At 48.1% G+C, this 22863-nt stretch overlaps 1 protein-coding gene across 1 annotated transcript in view; it reads right to left on the bottom strand.

Moving 5' to 3' along the window:
* The window catches only part of LOC116943857 (uncharacterized), a 32438-nt gene that overhangs the window by 5767 nt on the left and 3808 nt on the right, over positions 1 to 22863 (bottom strand). The window contains exons 3-8 of the mRNA XM_032957133.2: positions 16104 to 16471; positions 9761 to 9927; positions 8804 to 9038; positions 1564 to 1672; positions 850 to 964; positions 429 to 575 (exon numbers count right to left, since the gene is read on the bottom strand). Of these exons, the coding sequence (XP_032813024.2) occupies positions 429 to 575; positions 850 to 964; positions 1564 to 1672; positions 8804 to 9038; positions 9761 to 9927; positions 16104 to 16471 (1141 nt within the window). The remainder of the gene's footprint in view (positions 1 to 428; positions 576 to 849; positions 965 to 1563; positions 1673 to 8803; positions 9039 to 9760; positions 9928 to 16103; positions 16472 to 22863) is intronic.

Genomic DNA, 22863 nt, shown 5'->3' with positions numbered 1-22863 from the left:
GCTTGGCTCTCCAACACACCAGTGTGCTGTACTAGTAACGATTTGGCACGTTCTGTTTACGTGACAAACCTTACCAATTGGCTGTGTCAGGTGGTGGCGGGTTTAACGACACATTTATATATTTACGCAATGTAACCCAAAAAAACGATATTATGGATATAACAAAAAATATATGTCCAGATAAACTATTTATTTTATTTGACTAGATAAGGCCCCACTGAGCTAAATAGCCATTTTTTTAGAATCGACCTGGCCACAAATTATAGATCAACGAAAGTAGATTATAGTCATGTGGAAATGTATGGCATCAAATAATTAAAACGCCTGACGTTGATTTTTCTATCGGCTGGGGTCAACCCTCACACAGCAACATAATGGCCACCACACTCCCGAAGCCGTGTCATCTGAATCCCCCTCGACCCCCTCACCTCGGCAGGGGTCCTGGGAGCAGGGTCGCATTGGGCCGGGTCCGGGTCGAGTTGGGTCTGCTCCGGGTCTGGGCTGGTCACCACCACCACGAGCGGCTGGGCCTCCGGGACGGCCGCCTTGCCCGTCACAGTGCCCATGCTCCCGCCCTGCGGGGGATTAAGGTCGCAGTCAGGGTCTGGGTTAGACTTCAGTTCAGGGTGCGGCCGTGTCAGCTGTTATAGTGAGGGATGTGGGAGTTGGCTTGCAGTGCATGGAAGATTAGAGATCACACAAAGCAGCTCGCTCAGACACTCCACTGGTCACTCAACCACTCGCTCAACCACTCACTCCATCACTCACTTAACCACTTTACCACCACCTCCACCAGTCACTCAATCACTTGCTCCACCACTCGCTCAGCCACTCCACCACTCACTCCACCTTGTCGTGCGTCGTTCCCTGTGTGGGGGAGTCGATCACCGTCCCCACCTCCTTCAACAGCCTCCGGACAACCTCTCCCGGGTCCGGAACGGGGGGCCACACAGACCCCCTCAACCTGAGGTCACGGGGACACACGGTGACGAAGACAAGTGAAGAGATACACGCAGAGAGCATAGGGAGCACATCGCACATGCATTTAAACGGTACAGTGGTGCGTAGTGACGTGCGTGTGTGGTTACGAGTAGTGAGACAGTGTGTGTGGTGCGAGCGGTTCGTATGGTAATTGTGGTGCGTTGCGCATGGTAAGTGTGTGGTGAGTGATAAGTGTGGTGTATGGTGAGCAGTGGAGCAGTTAGCACGGCGTGCTGCGAACCCAGTGACCCGAGTTTGATTCCCACTCACGACCAACACCAGTGACGATTTTCTGAACCGGTCCTGGGCCTCCCCTAGGTCGACTGGGCCTCAAATGAGTACCTGGTGCAGTGTGGAAAACATCGCCACTGGGGAGACAAAGGCGGCCGGGCGTGGTGCTGGCCAGCGACCCTTTCGTGTGCCATGCCGGCCTTCATAGGTGCTCACAAACAGCACTTGCCCCAAACAGTTTGTTGAAGGCCATAGAGGGTGATCTTTGTCTTTATTTTACGCTGTGAGTGCGATGCATGTTGAGAGTTGTGTGAGTGGTGGCTGGTGAGTGCGGTGAGCAGTGTCACTCACCTGCTCCAAAAGATCACGATGAGCGCGGCTCCCAGCATCAAGAAGAAAAACATGACCCCCAGGGCAATCGGAACCGAGGGGTCTCTGGAGTATCTGACCCCTTGCCTGACTGCAGAGCAAGGAAACGTCAAATATCATCCACGCTCACCACCCAACATTCGTAATACAGGGTGCTTCAAAAATGTTTTAACACTTATATGTGACGATCGTTTTTAATGAGTGCCGGAATAAGCTAGTGCGGGGCCTGTAGCATTATGTAATAAAGGGGCCCTAAATTCAAACAAAAACACAAATATTAAAACACTAATTTTTTACTTGCATAGTAAAGTAATTGTATTTATTAATTTGCTAAACAGCCAAATAATACGAAAAATCGCTAACCTTAAACACCCAGTCGTTCATAAAAGTTGAAGGCAGTATAGTACTATAGTAATAGAGCAAGTGCAGAATCACTGAACCGAAATTGATAGCTTGAAAGCATTTAGCGCGGGGCCCTTGAAAGTGCGGGGCCCATAGCATATGCTACTTTTGCTACTAGGATAATCCGGCACTGTTTTTAATGGAAAAATAACGGACAATAACACTGTAGCGTGATAACAAATGTATGTTAACAGCTTCACAAAGTCCAAGAGTCTCCCACTTATTCACCATCGTTGTCAACGCATGCCCTGGAATCTTCTCCAGGTGGTCTCCAGAGCCTGGAGGCAGCACATTTCTTGTGGTGTTGTCGCAAATTCTCAAAAGTGTAAAAAAAAATTTTAAGCCCTCTGTAATTTCAACTTGTATTGTGCCGCCTCCGCCCTCCGGACAGTATTCGCTCGCTTGAGAAGCGAGCAAACGACTCGGAGGCGAGCGAGGAGGAACCACAGACGAGCAGGAACAAGTGCCCAAACTCTGCGGGTCCTCTATATATGAAGGTGTTATCAGCCAACCAATGAGTGATTCCACGTGGGAGAAATCCCCCACACGATCGAGGGAGAAACTCTATCCCATACAGATTTCTATTTTTTCTGTACCACCTTCTTTCGGCGAGCAAGGGCATGGCTCCTCATTGAAGGGAGTCTCACAGTATTTGCGCGGTGATCCACCAACCCCAACCCTCGTGGCACGCCATACTGATCCACACGCTGACCTCACCAATCACCACCCTCAACTCACCGCTCTCAACACTTACCACCCACACCACTCACCGCCCCCCACAACCTTCCAGTCATCAGCGCCTCTCACCACCCCGTAACCACACACACCAGCATCAGCACCTCCTCCCCATACTCATTACCACCCCCCCCCCCAATGACCCCGTTCCCCGCATGCCCCCCAATGACCCCCCCAATTACCACCCACCCATGACCCCCAATTACCCCCTCCCCCCAATGACCGGCCTCCAATTACCCCCCTACCCCCATGCTCCCCAATGACCCCCCCAGTGACCCTCTCCCCCCAGTGACCCCCTCCCTCATGTCCCCTCCCCCCAAACCCCCCCCAAATTACCCCCTTCCCCCCACCCATGCCCCCCAATTACCCCCTGGCCTCCCACCACTATGCCTCCCCTCCCACCCATTCCAACCCCCACCCCCCACGGTACGTCCCTGGGAGACACGACGCCTCCGGTGACTCAGGTGCCCCGGTGGCGGCGTGTCTAGCAGTGTGCGAGTTGTTTTGCGTGAGTGTAAACTGTGTGTGAGAATGTGTGAAAATGTGAGTGAGAATGAGCTGCGTGTGAGTCTGCGTGTGAGTGTGTGTGAGTGAGCCGTGTGTGTGAGTGAGCCGTGTGTGTGAGTGAGCCGTGTGTGAGTGGCCGTGACGAGAGGGACTTCTGCGTTCATGTGTGTGTGATGGTGGTGATGTGCACTCTGTGTGTGTGATGGTGTGGTGGTGTGGTGATGTGTGTTCGAGTGTGTGTGATAGTGTGGTGATGTGCGCTCGTGTGTGTACCTGGCGCAGCCTGAGTGAAACTTAGCTAATAGTGTACCTGGCGCAGCGTGAGTGAGGCCTAGGTAATACTGCACATTACACAGCCTGAGTAAGGCCTAGTTAATCGTGCACCTGGCGCAGCCTGTGTGAGGCCTAGTTAATCGTGCACCTGGCACAGCCTGAGTGAGGCCTAGGTAATACTGCACATGACAGCCTGAGTGAGGCCGAGTAAATCGTGCACCTGGCGCAGCCTGAGTGAGACTTGGTTAATCATGCACAAGGCGCAGCCTGAGTGAGGCTTGGTTGGTCATACACGTGGCGCGGCCTGAGTGAGGCCTGGTTGTGCACATGACACTGCCTGAGTGAGGCCTAGTTAATAGTGCAACGGACCACAAGCTGTGTTCCTACGAAGGCAACATTGCCACGGACTCCAAGCTGTGTTCCTGCCAAGGCAACATTGCCATGGACCCCAAGCTGTGTTCCTGCCAAGGCAACATTGCGACGGACCCCAAGCTGTGTTCCTGCCAATGCAACATTGCCATGGACCCCAAGCTGTGTAAATGCAAAGGCAACATTGCTACGGACCCCAAGCTGTGTTCCTGCCAAAGCAACATTGCACGGACCCCAAGCTGTGTTCCTGCCAAGGCAACATTGCCACGGACCCCAAGCTGTGTTCCTGCCAAGGCAACATTGCGATGGACCCCAAGCTATGTTCCTGGAAAACTTCATGGAGATCGTCAAGACGGCCAAGGGTCATGAATGAAGAGTCCCTTGTGTGGGCTTCAGTGGGGCCGTCTGGTCGGGCAGCAGAGACACGAGAGGCTAAGAAATGACATTCCAGTCGTGGGCTGAGCTCAAGGAGGGCTAGCTCGAGCACCATCCTACGGCGGGGAAGGGAGGCGGTGCAAGCGGTTCAGCCGAGCCCACAACAGCCAAAAATCTGCTGTCCCTGTCTGGGGGGGGGGGGGGCTGTTCAACCCTAGCACATGGGCGAGAAGCCGTGCATGTGTGACGAGTGCGGCAAGACGTTTTCTCGCGCTCGGCCTACAAGTATATATATTTTTTCTTTTCCACTTGTGTGTTAATCTGTGTTTACCACGGATATTTTAGAGATGGCAATTCTCCTGCTGTGTATCCTACTGCTGTCCCTCCCGGCCATATCTAGTGCCACACTCAACTCTACAAACAGCTACCCTCGTTACTTTGTGTCCATACTTGTTGCTCGATTTGCCACTACACCTGCTAATGAAACAGCTCATAGACACTTCTACACTCCATCATTGTATCCTTTTAAACCCCTATCTTTGTCCCATTACTTCACCAGCACTCCTTCCGAACTTAATTCTGCTCTTAAAAATAAAACCATCTGTGAGCTACTGCTATTCGTCCAAGGTTCGCCGCTCTTCATCTTTTCACAGAAAATACTTGTGCAAATTATTAATTCTACTTTTCTTATTTCTGGGTGGTATTGAGCTTCATCCTGGCCCAAATGAAAAGAACTCGTATAATTCTGTAGATTTTTCTGGCAGAAAAGGTGTTGGTGTTCTACATGTCAACATCAGAGGGCTTGTGATTAAATTAAGTGAACTAAAACTAGAATTGGCAAATCTTGACCCGGACATTTTTTGCCTAACAGAAACATTTCTCACTCCTGCCGTCAATGACTTGCAGATTGCGATTGACAACTACAACCTTCTTCGGCTTGACCGAGGATCTAAAGGTGGAATTGCCATCTATGTTCGTAATACTATTGCATGTTCACTAGCTCACTCCTTGTTTAAAAAATGTTGCTTTGCAGGTCTGGCTCTCAGAATAACTCTCCCAAATAATCAACAGATATTGGTAGTGTGCTGCTATCGACGGCCTAGTGAGAAGGATGTTGAAGCTGCATCTGCACTGAGAGAGCTTTTTGGGGGCCTCCCTAAAGGTGAAATAGTTTGTGGGTGATCTAAATTGGAATTTGCTAAACCGCCAGCCGTGGCCACATTTTGCAGATGAATTTAATCTGTTTCAATTAATAAATGTCCCCACAAGACCCAACCTAAAAAATCCGGGACAGTCATCTCTGCTTGACGTGCTATTGACAAATTCCCCTCACAATTTCACACTGACTGGTGTTCTGGGTAATAACGTTAGTGATCAATGCTTGTGTTGTGGTTATTGCAAACATGATCCCTTGTATAAAGGTGTCATTTTTTGTGCCAGATAAAAGGGTAAAAACCTATTACTATATCTTGCTACTGGCAAAGGAGATCTCATAGTATACATGCTTACCCCGAGCTCTCAATATTCTGATAATGCACTGTTTTTTGAATTGTACGCCTTTTGGCATCTTCTGGTCCAACACCAGTGGAGACTAGGCTCTAAGAAAATCTGTCTCGGGTGTGGACCAATCAATTTCAAGGACAGTGCATTATCAGAGTTGTCTCTTTTTGTTTGCATTTTGACTGCTTGTGTTGTGGTTATTGCAAACATGATCCCTTGTATAAAGGTGTCAGTTTTTGTGCCAGATAAAAGGGTAAAAACCTATTACTATCATCAGCCAGACCCAAAGCCCCCCCTAAATTGGTTGAGAAGCATTCTATGAGACACTTCAGCACTCAGGCATTTACTAATGATGTGCTTCACTCGGATATTGACAAGGTCGGTGATATCCCCAACCTGACTACGGCTTGGGAGACCTTCAGGTACACGTTTCTCCAAATTCTTAACAAACATGCTCCGTTGGTTAGATTTGAAACTAAAGGCAACCGCTCACCATGGCTTGATCCTTTGAATACAAAGTTCATGAAAACTAGGGACAAAGCTTGGGCATGTGCTCAGAAAAGCAATTTGGTCAATAACTGGCTAAAATACAAGATTTTAAGGAATAGATGCGTCAAAAAAATATGGCATGCAAAAAATGCCTACTTTTCCTCCACTCTCCTGGAATCACATGGAAATGCCAGGATTTTCTGGAAAACAATCCATTGTATCGAAAAGGCATCCAAAACAGACAATCTGCCAGTTGAGCTTAACTGAAATGGGGAATATTTTTCAGATCCCAAAAAATAGTTGACAATTTTAACCTTCATTTTTCTGAAGCTGGTAATCTTTTGATAATGTATTGGGAGTCACCCCTGCTCATGCAAATTCCTACACCCCTGTCCAAACATTAAACGAATTTAGTTTCCAGCCAATCCACGAAAGTAATGTTCTGAAACAACTATCCTACCTCAAAGGGTCCTCCTCTACTGGAGCAGATGGTATTCCCGTCTTTGCTCTACTAACTGTTGGTCACCTAATATACAAACCTATAGCCCATATTTTCAACCTGTCCATCAAAGAAGCATCAGTTCCTCTAGAATGGAAACATTCCTATGTCCATCCACTTCACAAAGGGGGCCCTAAAGATGATCCAAGTAACTACCGACCTATCTCAATTTTGGCCCCGTTGATGAAATTTTTTGGAAAAATGATTGACCTACCAAATTAGCAGTTTCCTGTTCACCAACAATCTACTACATCTAAAACAATCTGGGTTCCGAAAAAAATACAGCACCACATCTGCTGCATTAGACTCTCTGAATCATATTTACAGTAGCCTTGATAATAAGCAGTACTGTGCCTGTCTTTTTCTAGACCTGTCCAAAGCTTTTGATACAGTAGACAACAACACTCTGCTTAGTAAACTAAGTTGCCTCGGTTTTTCCGAAAACGCAGTAAAATGGTTACAAAATTACCTCTTTTCTCACACCTAAACTGTATTCACAGATGGTTGGAGGTCAAACAATGTTAAGATAACAAAAGGAGTTCCACAGGGTTCCATCCTCGGCTCCCTTTTGTTCTCTCTTCATGTCAATGACTTGGGCACTTACCTGGATCATTCCAGGGTAAATCTTATTGCAGATGACACGATATTGATTACTGCTGGCCGCTCTCCGGATGACGTAATTGCTAAGCTACAGGGTGATTTCAACAAACTACAACATCAGCTAGTTGCTTTTAAACTAATCCTGAATACCTCCAAAACCAAGGTACTATGCTTCTCACCAGGACTAAAGCAGGAAGTTACTTTTCCCCAATTACATTCCTTAAATTATTATCAAATAGAGCAAGTCAAGATCTATAAGTATCTTGGGGTCATCCTGGATTCAAAACTGAATTTTGAAGATCACATTGATTATATTGGTAAAAAGACAAAAATAAAAAAAATTGGTTTTCTGTATCGACACGAGCACTGCTTCCCCCCAATGTTCCGTTTGGAATTGATAAAAGCTACCATAATGCCTCGACTTGACTACTGTGACATCGTGTATAAATCAGCCCCAAGTACTGTACTGAAGAAGCTTGATTCCATCTATCACTCGGCCTTAAGATTTACATTGAACTGCCTATATAGGACTCACCACTGGGATCTCTACATTGGGTCAAACTTAACATATTTTAATGTTCAACGGCTTGTGCACAAGATCTTATTTATTCACGATGTACTTACAAAAAAATTCGCACACTACCTGCTGGATCTCCTCTCTGTTTCAAAGAACAAATTTGACCTCAGGTCTTCGCTCATTTACCAGCTTCACATTCCCTATTGCCGTACAGAAACTGGAGGAAGGGCCTTTGCTATTTATGCCCTCAGGGTCTGGAATGCTATTGCCAATAAACTGCAACTTGAATCGCTACCAATGAGATCTTCTCTCAAAACTGCTCTAGAGGAGTTGTACACCCCTAGCTGCCACTGCTATTCATTGGCGTAAAATAAAATGTTTCACTCCAGATGATGCTGCAAAGTATTATCTGTATTTTCATTTAGCGTGCTGATCTTAAAGGTGCATTGAAAAATTTGTTACTCCGACTGATGCTTCTGTTGTTGTGGAGTAACTCATGCAGCCAGCTATGGCTCTAAGATTTGGTGTTACATGTTGTTTATGTAGTTTATTGTAAAAATTCGGTCACAGTCCCTATGATCACTGTTACGTTGCAATTATGGCTTTATTTTTTGGTGACTTCTAAAAGTTTTTTGGTTTGGACATGTTTGTTTTGTTGTAGTACGGAGTTAGACTGATGGCCTTAATCTAAGTTTTCTCGTGGTTGTTGTTGTTTGACTTCCATCCCACTGGGATTTTTTTACACACAGCGTTGGTGTACGGTGCTTTTTTCAGGAATTTTTGCTGTGTTTATTCATGGATTTTCTGTTTGCACAGTCACATAGTCACTTTAAGATGTTTTCTTGTTTGTGTTTTTGTTTTTTCTGTTTGTTGTGGTTGCACCCGATTCAAGAGCTGAATGGCTCACAGGGCTATACCAAAATAAATCAACTGAAAACTGAAACTGAAACTCTCACCGTGCTCCACGGTTTTCACGGGAGCAGGACGCTCGCGGTGGGGGAGGGCCGTGGCGGGGCGCCGGGCCGGCCCGACCCCCGGCATGACGAGGGCACGTGACCAGGGGCTCCACGTGCCACTGAAGAAGGAGTCGGGGGCGGGGGCCGAGCGCGCGCGCACAGCGAGGGAGGGGGCCCCCCGCGGGGGGCGAGGTCCCAGACGGAGTTCCGGAGAGCGCAGGAGGCCCGGAAGCAGCTGAGGGATGCAAGACAAAGACACAGATCCCCCCCCCACCCCGTGTAACCTTAACAGACTGTTGGGGCAAGTTCTGTTAGTAGCGATTGACAGCATCTATGAAGGAGACAAAGACAAAGATCCCCCGTGTAGTCTCTAACATACTATCGGGGCAAGTGCTGTTAGTAACAAGTACCAGCACCTACGAAGGAGACAGACAAAGATCCCCCGTGTAGCCTCTAACAGACTGTTGGGGTAATTGCTAAAGGCCGTCACTGTGGCACACAAAGGGGGAGGGTGGCCAGCACCACGCCAGGCCGCCTTTGTCTCCCCCAGTGGCGATGTTTACACACATCACACTCATTTGAAAGGCCAATTTCAAAGACAATGCCATATATTATAATTATCAGAGCATGTTTGTTTGCATGTTCACCACAAGTGGTTAATACAGTGCTTGATTCCTTCCAAAGGGTATCTAATTGGTGTTTGAACATCTTAACACAACTCAGTTTAATTGCCATGAAGGGTAAATACCCATTCTTATTTTTCATACTTTGATACTGGCAACAACAACAACAACAAAAGATCCCATGGGTTTTTAAATAGTTTTGAGTTGCCAGTATCAAAGTACGCGTCACACGGGCACGCGTCACACGCGTGCCCGTGTGACACGGATCACAAGTCACACGCGTCACACGGGTCACACGCGTCACACGGGCACGCGGTACACGTGATACACCCACCTGCCAGGTTACGGTGCCACCTGTCGCCTTCCGTTGCTGCTGCACCTGGTAGTGCAGCTGCTCCCAGAGCGGGCTTTGGCGGTTGTAGCCGCTGCTCCACCGCACGAGCAGCCCCAGCATCTCGCCCCTCCACGTTGCGCTCAGTCCCACAGGCGCGCGGGGGCGGACTGGGAAAGTTGAGGGGGGGTGAGGGAGGGGCGGGGAGTAAGGCAGGGCGGAGTGTGGCGGGGGGGAGAGCCCCCCCATAATTAGTGATAAATAACAGCGCGTTCGGATTTGTGTGCAGGAGCTGCGAACCCACACTGGGTTGTTTCGGAATCGGAATCTGTATTTAAGACTGGGGGAGGAATCCGATGAGCTCTGAAGCTCTTTTTCACCAGGTGTCCCAGTTAGGGGCCCATGGGGCCAGCGAATTACACCAAATACGAAATAGATACAAGGTAAGCAAGTCGAGGTACACGAGGAAGCCACTGGGAGCTGTGCACTTTTAAATCAGCTAGATTGTTAAACTAATTTCTTTATAATTGCTTCATGTGTGTTAGTTTGTTGTCCTTCCCCCCCCCCGCACCTCATTTTCAGAATCGACCTGGCCACAAATTATAGCTCAACGAAAGTAGCTTAGCATCATTTGGAAATGTTTAGCAGCAAATAATCAAAACGCCTGATGTTGATTTTAAATGTGGAGGGATAAACCGGAAGACCCGGAGAAGAATCCACGCAACCACGGGGAGAACATGCAAAGTCAAAATAAACAGCAGGCATCAGGATCTGGATCTAACCCACGACCTCCTGTATACCAGGCGAGATAGTTAACATCTCCTAGCCACCGTGATGATGATAATGGTGAGAGATATACACAAACTCAAAATATACAGCAGGCATCAGCATCTGGATGGAACCCACGACGTCCTGTATACCAGGCAAGGTAGTTAACATATCGAGGTAGTTAAAAGGCGAGGTAATTAACATCTAGAGGTAGTTAATAGGCGAGGTGGTTCGCATCTCGCCACCGCGGCGCCCTTAAGTTTACATCGCAAGATCGTGAAAGTTCGCGGTTTGGGGTGGCGTTCATCCAACAGTGGATTGACCAACCCCTAAAACCTACCCCCATAACGAGTGGAGGGGGGAATGGGGGAAATAATATATTCCAGAGCTGAGCCTTGGACAGCTCCGGCTAAAAATTAAGTCCTGGTTACGACTACAACACTGGAATTACTGTGACTGCACGATACTACGATAACACTATGAAACACAATTTTAGTTCCTGGGTAGTAAGTGTTATTCCCTAATTTATTATGCCTAAAAAGTATAGAAAATGGCTATTATTTAGAAATGTACCTATTTTCAATGAGAAAACGGGCGAATTTGTGTATTTTCGTTCACATAAAGTAAAAAAAACATATTAATCAAAATGAACATGTATTTATACTAAAGTAATACAAGAATTAGTACAAAATACTTAAAAGTGGGTAGTTTTTCGAGATTTACGTTTATACTGTAAATCGCTTTAACAAATCAGCCCCCAAATGTAATCTCCCATCATGTTCTCGTTATACTGTCCTTGGTAGCGGCGTTCAATTCCACTATATCCTGGTGGAAGTGCTCGACTTGCTCCTCCGAGTACGCTCCCATGTCCTTGAATTTATCAAGATGAGCATCAAGGATATGAACTTTGAGGGACATCCAACAGCCTATTGTGCCGTAGTTCTTCACCAGAGTCTCAACCAGCTCCACATAGTTTTAGACCTTGTGATTGCCCAGGAAGCCACGAACCACTGCGACAAAGCTGTTCCAAGCCGCTTTCTCCTTACTAGTGAGCTTCTTGGGGAATTCATTGCACTCCAGGATCTTTTTTATCTGTGGTCCGATGAAGACACCGGCTTTGACCTTTGCCTCAGACAGCTTAGCGAAGTCTTGAAGGTACTTGAAGGCTGCCGACTCCTTATCTACAGCTCTGACAAATAGTTTCATAAGGCCCAATTTGATGTGCAGTGGTGGCATCAGCACCTTCCAGGGGTCTACCAGTGGCTCCCACTTGACGTTGTTCCTCCCCACAGAGAACTGGGTCCGCTGCAGCGTCTATGGGAGAATGTATCATTGGCGTCTATGGGAGAATTTAACATTGGAGTCTATGGGTGAATTTAATATTGGAGTCTATGGGAGAATGTAACATTGGCGTCTATGGGAGAATTTTACATTGTGGTCTATGGGATAATTTAACATTGGCGTCTAAGGGAGAATTTAACATTGGCGTCTATGGGAGAACTCAACATTGTAGTCTATGGGATAATTTGACATTGGCTTCTATGGGAGAATTTAACATTGCAGTCTATTTTTTGATCCTTCGGTTAGGTCACGTCGAAGGGAAGTAATAAAATATTTTTTTATTGTTTATTATCTATGGTAGAATTTAACATTAGCGTCTATGGGAGATTTTAACATTAGCGTCTATGGGAGATTTTAAGATTGGCGTCTATGGGAGAATGTATCATTGGCGGCTATGGGAGAATTTAACATTGTAGTCTATTTTTTGTTCCTTCGGTAAGGTCACGTCGATGGGAAGTAACAAAACATTTTTTTTAATTGTTTATTTTCTATGGTAGAATTTAACATTTGAGTCTATGGGAGAATTTAACATTGGCGTCTTTGGGAGAGTTTAACATTCGCGTCTATGGGAGAATTTAACATTGGAGTCTATGGGTGAATTTAAGATTGGAGTCTATGGGAGAATTTAAATTTGGCGTCTATGGGAGAATTTAACATTGTAGTCTATGGGAGAATTTAACACTGGCGTCTATAGGATAATTTAACATTGGCGTCAATGGGTGAATTTAACATTGGAGTCTAAGGGAGAATTTAACATTGGTGGCTATGGGAGAATTTAACATTGGCGTCTATGGGAGAATTTAACACCGGCGTCTATGGGAGACAATTCTAGATTTAAAGCTTTCGTGACTGCTAGGATCCATACTCTTTGGTTCTATTGGGTAAAGTCACGTAGGTAAAAAATAAAATAACAAAAATCACGACGTTTCGGCCACAACACAAGCGGCCTTCATCAGGTGAAGGGACGAGACTGTCTGGAGGACAGGACACCTTGTTTGCTTGCACACAGTTTAAAGGTCCGCGGTCTGAGCGTGGTTGTGTTTTGCTAAATTCTCCTGTTTGATTTGTACTAGGTGCCTCGGTGAATGTATATGCTCTGACTTTAACATAGCTATTTCTGTGACCAGTTACAAGCTAATCACTCAGCTATTTCAATGCTAAATTCTATGCTAATTCCTTTGTCAAGGGGTGCCTCTGCGGATGTGTATACATTAACTTAGCTATTTCAATGAGCCATTGCAATGCTAAATTATATGCTAATTCCTTTGTCAAGGCGCTTTGTTTCTTCTCACACAGCTTAAAGGTCATGATCTGAGCGTGGCTTTTTCACTCCAGCGCTGTCCTCCAGACAGTCTCGTCCCTTCACCTGATGAAGGCCGTTTGTGTTGTGGCCGAAACGTCGTGATTTTTTTTTTTTTACCTACGTGACTTTACCCAATAGAACAAAAGAGTATGTCTATGGGAGAATTTTACATTGGCGTCAATGGGTGAAATTTACTTTGGAGTCTATGGGAGAATTTAACATTGGCGTGTAAGGGAGAATTTAACATTGGAGTCTATGGGCGAATTTAACATTGGCGTCTCTTTGAGAATTTAACATTGTAGTCTATGGGATAATTTGACATTGGCGTCTATGGGAGAATTTAACATTGCAGTCTATTTTTTGATCCTTCGGTAAGGTCACGTCGAAGGGAATTAATAAAAAATATATATATGTTTTATTGTTTATTGTCTATGGTAGAATTTAACATTAGCGTCTATGGGAGATTTTAACATTAGCGTCTTGGAGACCTATTAAGAATGCCACCATTTTGAAGTCTCTGATGACCTCCCAGCTGTACTCATCATACTTTAAGGCGTCCAGCAAGGTCTTGATGCTGTTGTAATCCTCTTTGAGGTGCACCGAATGAGCCAGGGGAAGAGACGGGTACTTGTTACCATTATGGAGCAGCACGGCTTTGAAGCTCCTGGATGAGCTGCCAATGAAGAGGCGCCACTCATTCTGGTTACAGGCGATTCCGATTGCCTCGAACAGACTGGTCACATTTTGGCCGAAGCAGAGCCCACCTTGACGGGTGAAGAAGCTGCAAAAAGGTTGGTGACACTTCCTGTGATCTCCGACTTGCACACTTTCATCCAACAAGTTCCACTGCTTGAACCGAGACGTCAAAAGCTCGGCATTGGATTTGATGAGACCAAGATCGCTGATCAAGTCGTTGGGGTAGTATGGATTTCTCTCCCTTCAGCTCCACCTCAGAAATTGTCATCTGGATCTACGTCTTCCTCGCTCTCTGACTTACTGCTTTCTTCTAAAGACGGCTGCTCTCTCTCCAGAGGAGTGGGTACGGGGAGCTCATGGCAGTGTGGCACTGGGCCAATGGATGAAGGAAGGTCCGGATACGTGATTGCAGGTGCATTCTTGCCAGTCCGACGTTTTGAAGGGTCCACCATGCAGAAGTAGTAGTTGCTTGAGTAGTAAGTGGATTGCCACCAAATTCTTTGGATAGTGAACTTCATGGATATCTTTTCCCCTCTGTACCATCCTATAAAAGTACATTAAGTTCACCCATTACTAATGTGTAAGAGATTCTCGCAGCATTTTTCATATATGATATTTCTTTTCAATAACATTGAAAATTGTAAAACATTTTAAAGGAAAAAAAGTTTTACAATTTATTTATTTTTTACAAATTTTATAACGGAAAATTCCGAGCAACAATTGTCCATTTTACCTTATGGAGTTTTTTTTGCATTGCTCGCAGGTGAAATGAGGTGCCCAGGGTTTGTCTTGATCACCGACAGGCATGCCGAAATATGCCTTGTAGGCCTCACACATCTTAACAGATGCTTCCACAGAGTACGTTTTCGCTATTGTCTTGATAAATTGGCTGCAGACATAGCAAATTGCGTCTGCCGGATGCTTGCAGCCTCTTGATACCATCTCAGAAAAATGCAGATATGTATCCACTTAGGCAGCTGGAACTAAACTTAACTGTTGGGCTTAAGGCCCTTGTATTTATACTACTATTTATATTTCTGGAAAGTTCTAGAATGTTCTAGAAGTTACTCCAAATCTACTCAGCACTGAATCTATCTGAAATGTTCTGGGAAATAGGTAAATTTCAAAATTTCAATGTCTTGGTCACAAAAGCAAAGTTTGTGGGGAATAATAGCCATTTTCTGTACTTTTGAGGCATAAAAAATTATGAAATAACACTTACTACCCAGGAACAAAACTTTTTTGTTACACAGTGAAATTCCTGTGGAGTTCATCATCGTTGTCGTCATCAGCCATGGTCAGTCCACTGCTGAATGAGGCCACGCCACCGACCACGACCCTGCGGCGTTCGTGGTCCACGTAGCGCCAGCACGCGCACAGATTTCACCACTATAACAACAACTCTCCAATGCCTCCTCGGTCGCCACTCCGTCGTTATTCCATCGTTGTCGCCGGCCTCGAAAAACAGCGATTCCCCATGGCTGAAAGTCACTGTGGATGAGACCTTCAAAGAGGTTTTACCATGATGTGTGTGTAGAACTTCTTTCGCACCATACATAGCCAAGCGCGCTCAACAGAAGTGCGATGGAAGTACAACAAACTAGACACAAAAGACAGTTCTAAAGAATAGTGGTGTAGTGTATAGTGTAGTGTATAGTAATGTATAATGTAGTATGTATGTTGAACTTTTTTTGTACCGTATGTAGCAAACCCTGCTAATCGTAGGTGTGGGGGAAGGACAACAAACTAAACACTAAAAGCAGTTATAAATAAATTAATGTTCATTTTATTATAGTGGTGTAGTGTTTCGTGTAGTGTATAGTAATGTATAGTGTAGCATAAATCTTGAATTAAAGCTTTTGTGACTGCAGGAATTCATACTCTTTGGGTCTTTCGGTAAAGTCACGTAGATAGAATACAAAATAACGAAAAAAAACTTTACCAAAAGACCCAAAGAGTATAGTGTAAGATGTATGTAGAACTTCTTTTGCACTGTACGTAGCTAAGTGCGCTAATCGGAGGTGCAATGGAAGGACACCAAAACAAACGCACAAAACGCGGTCTCAAAAGAAATTCGTTTGTCAATCTAGCTGACGATGATTTAAAAGTGCATCGCTCCAGTGGCTTCGTAATATTGGAAGGTAGAGCGTTCCAGAGGGCCGCAGAAGCGCATCTAAATGCGCGCGATCCGGTGATGACAGGAGCCGGGGTGAGCAGGGGAACCTCACCGCACCTCACCTATGTTACTGAGGTGAAAGACGCGGGTGGTGAGGTTGGTGTAGGGGCTGCTGGTGGGGCTGCTGGTGAGGTTGTTGGTGAGGTTCGTAGTGGTGGCGAGGTTCGTAGAGGCGGGACGAGGCGCCATCGCCTCCTGCTGTAGCCACACAGAGACGGTGGCGAGCGGGTTGCTGAGGGCGCTGGGTAGAGGAACTTGGCAGCTCAGCAGCGGGGGGGTCCCATGAGCCTCCGCTGCCCGCTCCTTCTCTCCGAACCTCGGTGACGCTGGGTCCCCGAAGCCCCCGCTAGGACCTCCCGGTGGCTGGTTACCATCCTCCGGGGGCCCCGCGCACTGCCCAGGGGCGCAGTGACACGAGCCGATGAGGAACCTGGAGACGCGGGCACCCGGGAAGTCACCACAAGAGGTGAACACAGCAACCACCACTAACCGCCGCCACCCAACCACAACGATCGTCACAACTACGACCACAACCATCGTCATCACAACGATCATCACAGTCACATCAACTATCACCACCACCACCATCATCATCATCATCAACAACGATCAGCACAGTCACATCAACAACCACCATCATCATCAAAAACGATCATCACAGTCACATCAACTACCACCATCATCATCAACGATCATCACAGCCACAGCAACTACCACCAACATCATCAACAACGATCACCACAGCAACCACCATCATCATCAACAACAATCATCACAGTCACAGCAACTACTACCAACACCATCATCATCAACAACGATCATCACAGCCACAGCAACTACCACCACCATTATCAACAACAATCATCACAGTCACAGCAACTACAACCACCATCATCATCACAACGATCATCACAGCCACAACAACTACCACCACCATCATCATAACAACGATCATCAACAACAACAACCGCCATTCGCCACTAAGTGGCGGTGACGTCACCACGACGCTTGTGCCAGGCTATGTGCACCCTGAGGCCACGTGAAGTGTCGAACGCCCGCTGGCAGGAGGTCACGGGGCAGACCCAGGTGCCACGGGTCGACTGACTGAGATGACTGGCTGATGCACCACCTGTGCCCCCTACTGTGCCAACCTGCTGTGCTTTAGCCACCCGGCGCTCCGCTCGCTGTTGTGAGCGTCGCTCCTCCGCCCTCCGTTGTTGTTGGAGGGCCACTGCCTCCAACTGCCCAGTAGCATCCTTCACGAGCCTCCTCCACAGAGGCCGATCTTGACACCGCTGGTACCAGTCATCGGCAAGTCCACTCAGCTCCACGTCCTCCTGTACCACATCACTCCATCTCTTCTCTAGCCCGTGCCGCGCCCGCTTAGCCCCCTCAATCCGGCCAAGCAAAAGCTGTTTCGGCATGCGGTGGCTGGGCATGCGGGCTACATGACCCAGCCATCGCAGCCTTGCCTGCCGGAGGAGCTCACCGATGGGACCCTGCCCAGATCTTTCAAGGATTTGTGAGCTCCTCACACAATCCAGTCTGGTGAAACCCAGGATGGATCGTAGGCAGGCCAGCCTAAATGTTTCTAACCGGCGAAGATGTTCCATTAGGGGGGTCCACGTTTCGCAAGCGTAGAGAAGGGAGGGAATGACCGTGGCCGAGAAGACCTGAAGCTTAGTGCGGAGCGACAGACCAGGTAGCTTCCACACAGCGTTACGCAACCGATGAAAAGATATTGCCGCTCGACTGATTCGGAGTGAGACCTCTGCTGTTAAACTGGAGCCAGTCATAAGCACACTGCCCAGGTATGGGAAACTCTCCACTCTCTCCACAACTGCCCCATCACCGATTGGGAGTTGTGGGGGTGGAGTGTCCGATGGTACAAAATACCCAGGCAGGTGCTTAGTTTTGGTGGGGCTGATGGTAAGGCCCCACCTCTTAGTGGCACGCTCCAGTCTCAGCAGCAGCGTCTCCAACTCCTCCTCTGACTGAGCAGCTATTACCAAATCATCAGCATACATAACGTGGTTGAGCAATAGGGAGCCATCCCTTGACCGCACCCGGGCATCAATTAGCCTCCCATTATATCTGTACCATATGGAGATTCCCCCGGTACAGCTATTGAAGGCTTCACAAACTACGTGGTCAAAATAGATGTTAAATAATGTGGGAGCCAGAGGACATCCCTGTCGCACCCCAAGGTGTACAGGGAATGGCTCTGACTCCCGGCCACGTAGTTTTACCCGGGCCCGCTCACCATCATGAAGGTCCTTAATGATCGTGAGCAGAGGGTCAGGTACTCCAAAAGCACGAAGAACGACCCAGAGCCCAGGCCTACTGATGGTATCATAGGCCTTGACCAGGTCAATAAAGCAGAGATGTAGGTCTTGTTGGAATTCCCTACACCTCTGCTGTAGCAGACGAACAGAAAATATGGCATCTGTGCAGGACCGCCCTTTCCTGAAACCGCATTGGGGCTCCGCAAGCCTCTCCTCAGCGTGCCTGGCAAGGCGATGCTGAATAATCCTTGCCAGGACCTTTCCCGGCACACTGAGGAGTGAGATGCCCCTGTAGTTGTTACAGTCTGTGCGGTCCCCCTTCTTAAAAAGGGGGACCACCAGGGCATCCTTCCAATCCTGCGGAACCCGTCCAGTGGTCCAGACTGTTGTTATGATGTCATATAGGGCAGTCTGTGCACAAACGCCACCCTCCCTCAGCATTTCGCTTGGGAGATCATCTCTGCCCGCTGCCTTTCCTGGTCTCAGACTCCGGATCGCCTTCAATACTTCCTCAGCAGATGGCACCTCAGCCAGCCACTCACAGGGGGTGACTTCATCCAATATTTGAGGCACCGCAGCCTCAGCAGGGTCATCCTCACTTTGTGCCACGATGTTTTCCTGGCTGAGGGATTTTCCCTCCCCCAGGACCTCACAGAAATGCTCAGCAAATCTGCGAACCTGTTCCTGGGGGTCGGAAATTGGATCACCGTTTTTTCCCCTAATGATGGTAATAGGTGTGGCGCTGCAGGTTACTTTTTTGATGGAGTTAAATAGAGATTTGTGATCACGGGCCACTGAGGCAGACTCCATCTCCTCAGCAACCCGCGACCACCACCCATCCTTGCAGCGCCTCACGGCTCTCCGAACCTCCGAGCGAAGGCTGCGGTAAGCCTCCTCATTCTCTGACGTGGGATTCTGTAGCCGATGACAGTGGGCCTGTCGCTTTTTCTCAACCATCCTGAACAACTCCTCTGTCATCCAGGGTGTCTGGGGAGGTCTGGACCGCGTACCCAAAGCAGCCATTGCAGCTGCATGAGTCACAGTCCTAAACCTCGCCCATTTACCCTCGACATCAGGAGGAGTCGGGGACGATGCCAATCCCAGCCGCAAGCGATGATGAAATTCTCGCTTGCAACTTTCATCAGATAACTGAGACCAGGCCACTTTAGGTTGGAATGGGGTCCTGGGTGTACACCCACCACCGGAGTGGAAGAATGGCAGGCGCATCTTACAGATGACTAGTCGATGGTCAGAGGGCAGATCAGCTCCACGGTAGGTCCTGGTGTCAAGGACATGGGCTCGCATTCGCTGGTCCGTCACTATGTAGTCCAGCAGATGTTCTTGCTTAGACCCGGCATGCATCCATGAGGTTGTGTGGATGCGCCGATGCCGGAACAGCGTGTTGGTAATTACAAGCCCATGGGCTGCACAAAAATCTAGCAGCCTCCTACCGTTGTTATTGAGCTGATCTGGCCCATGCCCTCCAATCACTCCAGACCAGGTGCCAGTATCATGACCAACTCGGGCATTGAAGTCACCCAACATGATGACTCTATCCCGAGGGGCCACTTTAGCCAGCACCTGTGACAGGAGGTCATAGAAGGCATCTGACTCATCGGCTTTGCCTGCATCCCTCCACGGATGTTCATCTTCGGTGGGGGCATAAGTAACCACGACCACCATTCCTCGCCTCCGGTTGATGGGAAGGCGAGCCCAAAGTAGCCTGGGGCTTACAGCTTCCCACACCTCACCGCCACGCTCCCACGCCCCCTTCATTATTTTGTTCAAAAGAAGACCCACACCCTGTTGTTTGGCAGTCTGCTGCCCCGAGTAGAGGACTGTTCACCCCTCATGGTGGCAGGAGCCAGAGCCGGTCCACCGGACCTCCTGAATGCCGCATAGATCCAGGCGGTACCGGTCCAGCTCCCGACAGAGGAGTGGCAGCCTCTCCTCTGCAGTGAGCGTTCGAACATTCCACGTGGCCACCCGTAGTGGCTTTTCGTTGTTTCTGGAGTAGCCCCGAGGGTAGGTATTCAATCTCCTGGCTCCGCCAATTGGGGTTTGGCCAGGAGACGTCATAGACGCCTGGCCCCCCGGGGCCTCCGGCACAAGCTTAGTTGTTACATATTTCAGTTTAATTCGTGGTTTCGTGGTAATTAATTGAAGGTGGAGGGGTTACCAGCCCCTCGCACCCGTCCAGAGCCGATCATCACAACCACAGCGACTACCACCACCATCATCAACAACGATCTTCACAGCCACATCAACTACCACCATCATCATCATCATCAACAACGATCATCACAGCCACAACAAATACCACCATCATCATCAACAACAACGATCATCACAGCCACAACAACTACCACCATCATCATCAACAACAACGATCATCACAGCCACAACAACTACCACCACCACCATCATCATCAACAACGATCATCACAGCCACATCAACTACCACCACCATCATCAACAACAACGATCTTCACAGCCACATCAACTACCACCACCATGATCATCATCAACGATCATCACAGCCACATCAACTACCACCACCATCATCATAACAACGATCATCACAACCACAGCGACTACCACCACCATCATCATCAACAACGATCATCACAGCCACATCAACTACCACCACCATTATCATCAACAACGATCATCACAGCCACATCAACTACCACCATCATTATCAACAACGATCATCACAGCCACATCAACTACCACCACCATCATCAACAACAACGATCTTCACAGCCACATCAACTACCACCATCATCATCAACAACGATCATCACAGCAACATCAACTACTACCATCATCATCATCAACAACGATCATCACAGCCACAGCAACTACCACCATCATCATCAACAACAACGATCATCACAGCCACAACAACTACCACCACCACCATCATCATGAACAACGATCATCACAGCCACAGCAACTACCACCACCATCATCAACAACAACAACGATCTTCACAGCCACATCAACTACCACCACCATGATCATCATCAACGATCATCACAACCACAGCGACTACCATCATCATCATCATCAACGATCATCACAGCCACAGCAACTACCACCACGACCATCATCATCAACAACGATCATCACAGCCACAACAACTACCACCACCACCTTCATCATCAACATCGATTATTAGAGCCACAGCGACTACCACCACCATTATCATCAACAACGATCATCACAGCCACAACAACTACCACCACCACCATCATCATCAACAACGATCATCACAGCCACATCAACTACCACCATCATCATCAACAACGATCATCACAGCCACATCAACTACCACCATCATCAACAACGATCATCACAGACACATCAACTACCACCACCATCATCAACAACAACGATCTTCACAGCCACATCAACAACCACCATCATCATCAACAACGATCATCACAGCAACATCAACTACCATCATCATCATCAACAACGATCATCACAGCCACATCAACAACCACCACCATCATCAACAACAACGATCTTCACAGCCACATCAACTACCACCACCATGATCATCATCAACGATCATCACAGCCACATCAACTACCATCATCATCATCAACGATCATCACAGTCACAGCAACTACCACCACGACCATCATCATCAACGATCATCACAGCCACAACAACTACTACCGCCACCATCATCATCAACAACGATAATCACAGCCACAGCAACCACCACCACCATCATCATCACAACCACCACAACTACCACCACTATCATCACAAGGATCACCACAACCATATATTAATTCCACACCCGTAGCTGTACACGGTGGTGAGTAGTGTGTGGTCAGGTTAGTGGTGTGGTGAGTTGTGTGTGGTACGCTCACCCGTCGGTGTACACACCCAGCTGGTGAGTGGTGAGGCGAGTAGTGTGTGGTGAGTAGTGTGGTGAGTGGTGTGTTGTACGCTCACCCGTCGGTGTACACACCCAGCTGGTGAGTGGTGAGGTGAGTGGTGAGGTGAGTGGTGAGGTGAGTGGTGTGTTGTACGCTCACCCGTCGGTGTACACACCCAGCTGGTGAGTGGTCAGGTGAGTGGTGAGGTGAGTGGTGTGTGGTACGCTCACCCGTCAGTGTACACACCCAGCTGGTGAGTGGTGAGGTGAGTGGTGAGGTGAGTGGTGTGTGGTACGCTCACCCGTCAGTGTACACACCCAGCTGGTGAGTGGTGAGGTGAGTGGTGAGGTGAGTGGTGAGGTGAGTGGTGTGTTGTACGCTCACCCGTCGGTGTACACACCCAGCTGGTGAGTGGTCAGGTGAGTGGTGAGGTGAGTGGTGTGTGGTACGCTCACCCGTCAGTGTACACACCCAGCTGGTGAGTGGTGAGGTGAGTGGTGAGGTGAGTGGTGAGGTGAGTGGTGTGTGGTACGCTCACCCGACGGTGTACACACCCAGCTGGTGAGTGGTGAGGTGAGTGGTGAGGTGAGTGGTGTGTGGTACGCTCACCCGTCAGTGTACACACCCAGCTGGTGAGT

This window comes from Petromyzon marinus, chromosome 1 (assembly GCF_048934315.1).
Source record: "Petromyzon marinus isolate PM22_M1 ecotype Great Lakes invasive population chromosome 1, UKy_Petmar_22M1.pri1.0, whole genome shotgun sequence".
Taxonomy (NCBI): Eukaryota; Metazoa; Chordata; class Hyperoartia; order Petromyzontiformes; family Petromyzontidae; genus Petromyzon; species Petromyzon marinus.
Note: the sequence above shows the minus strand (reverse complement) of the source record. Positions and strands in the feature narration are given on the sequence as shown.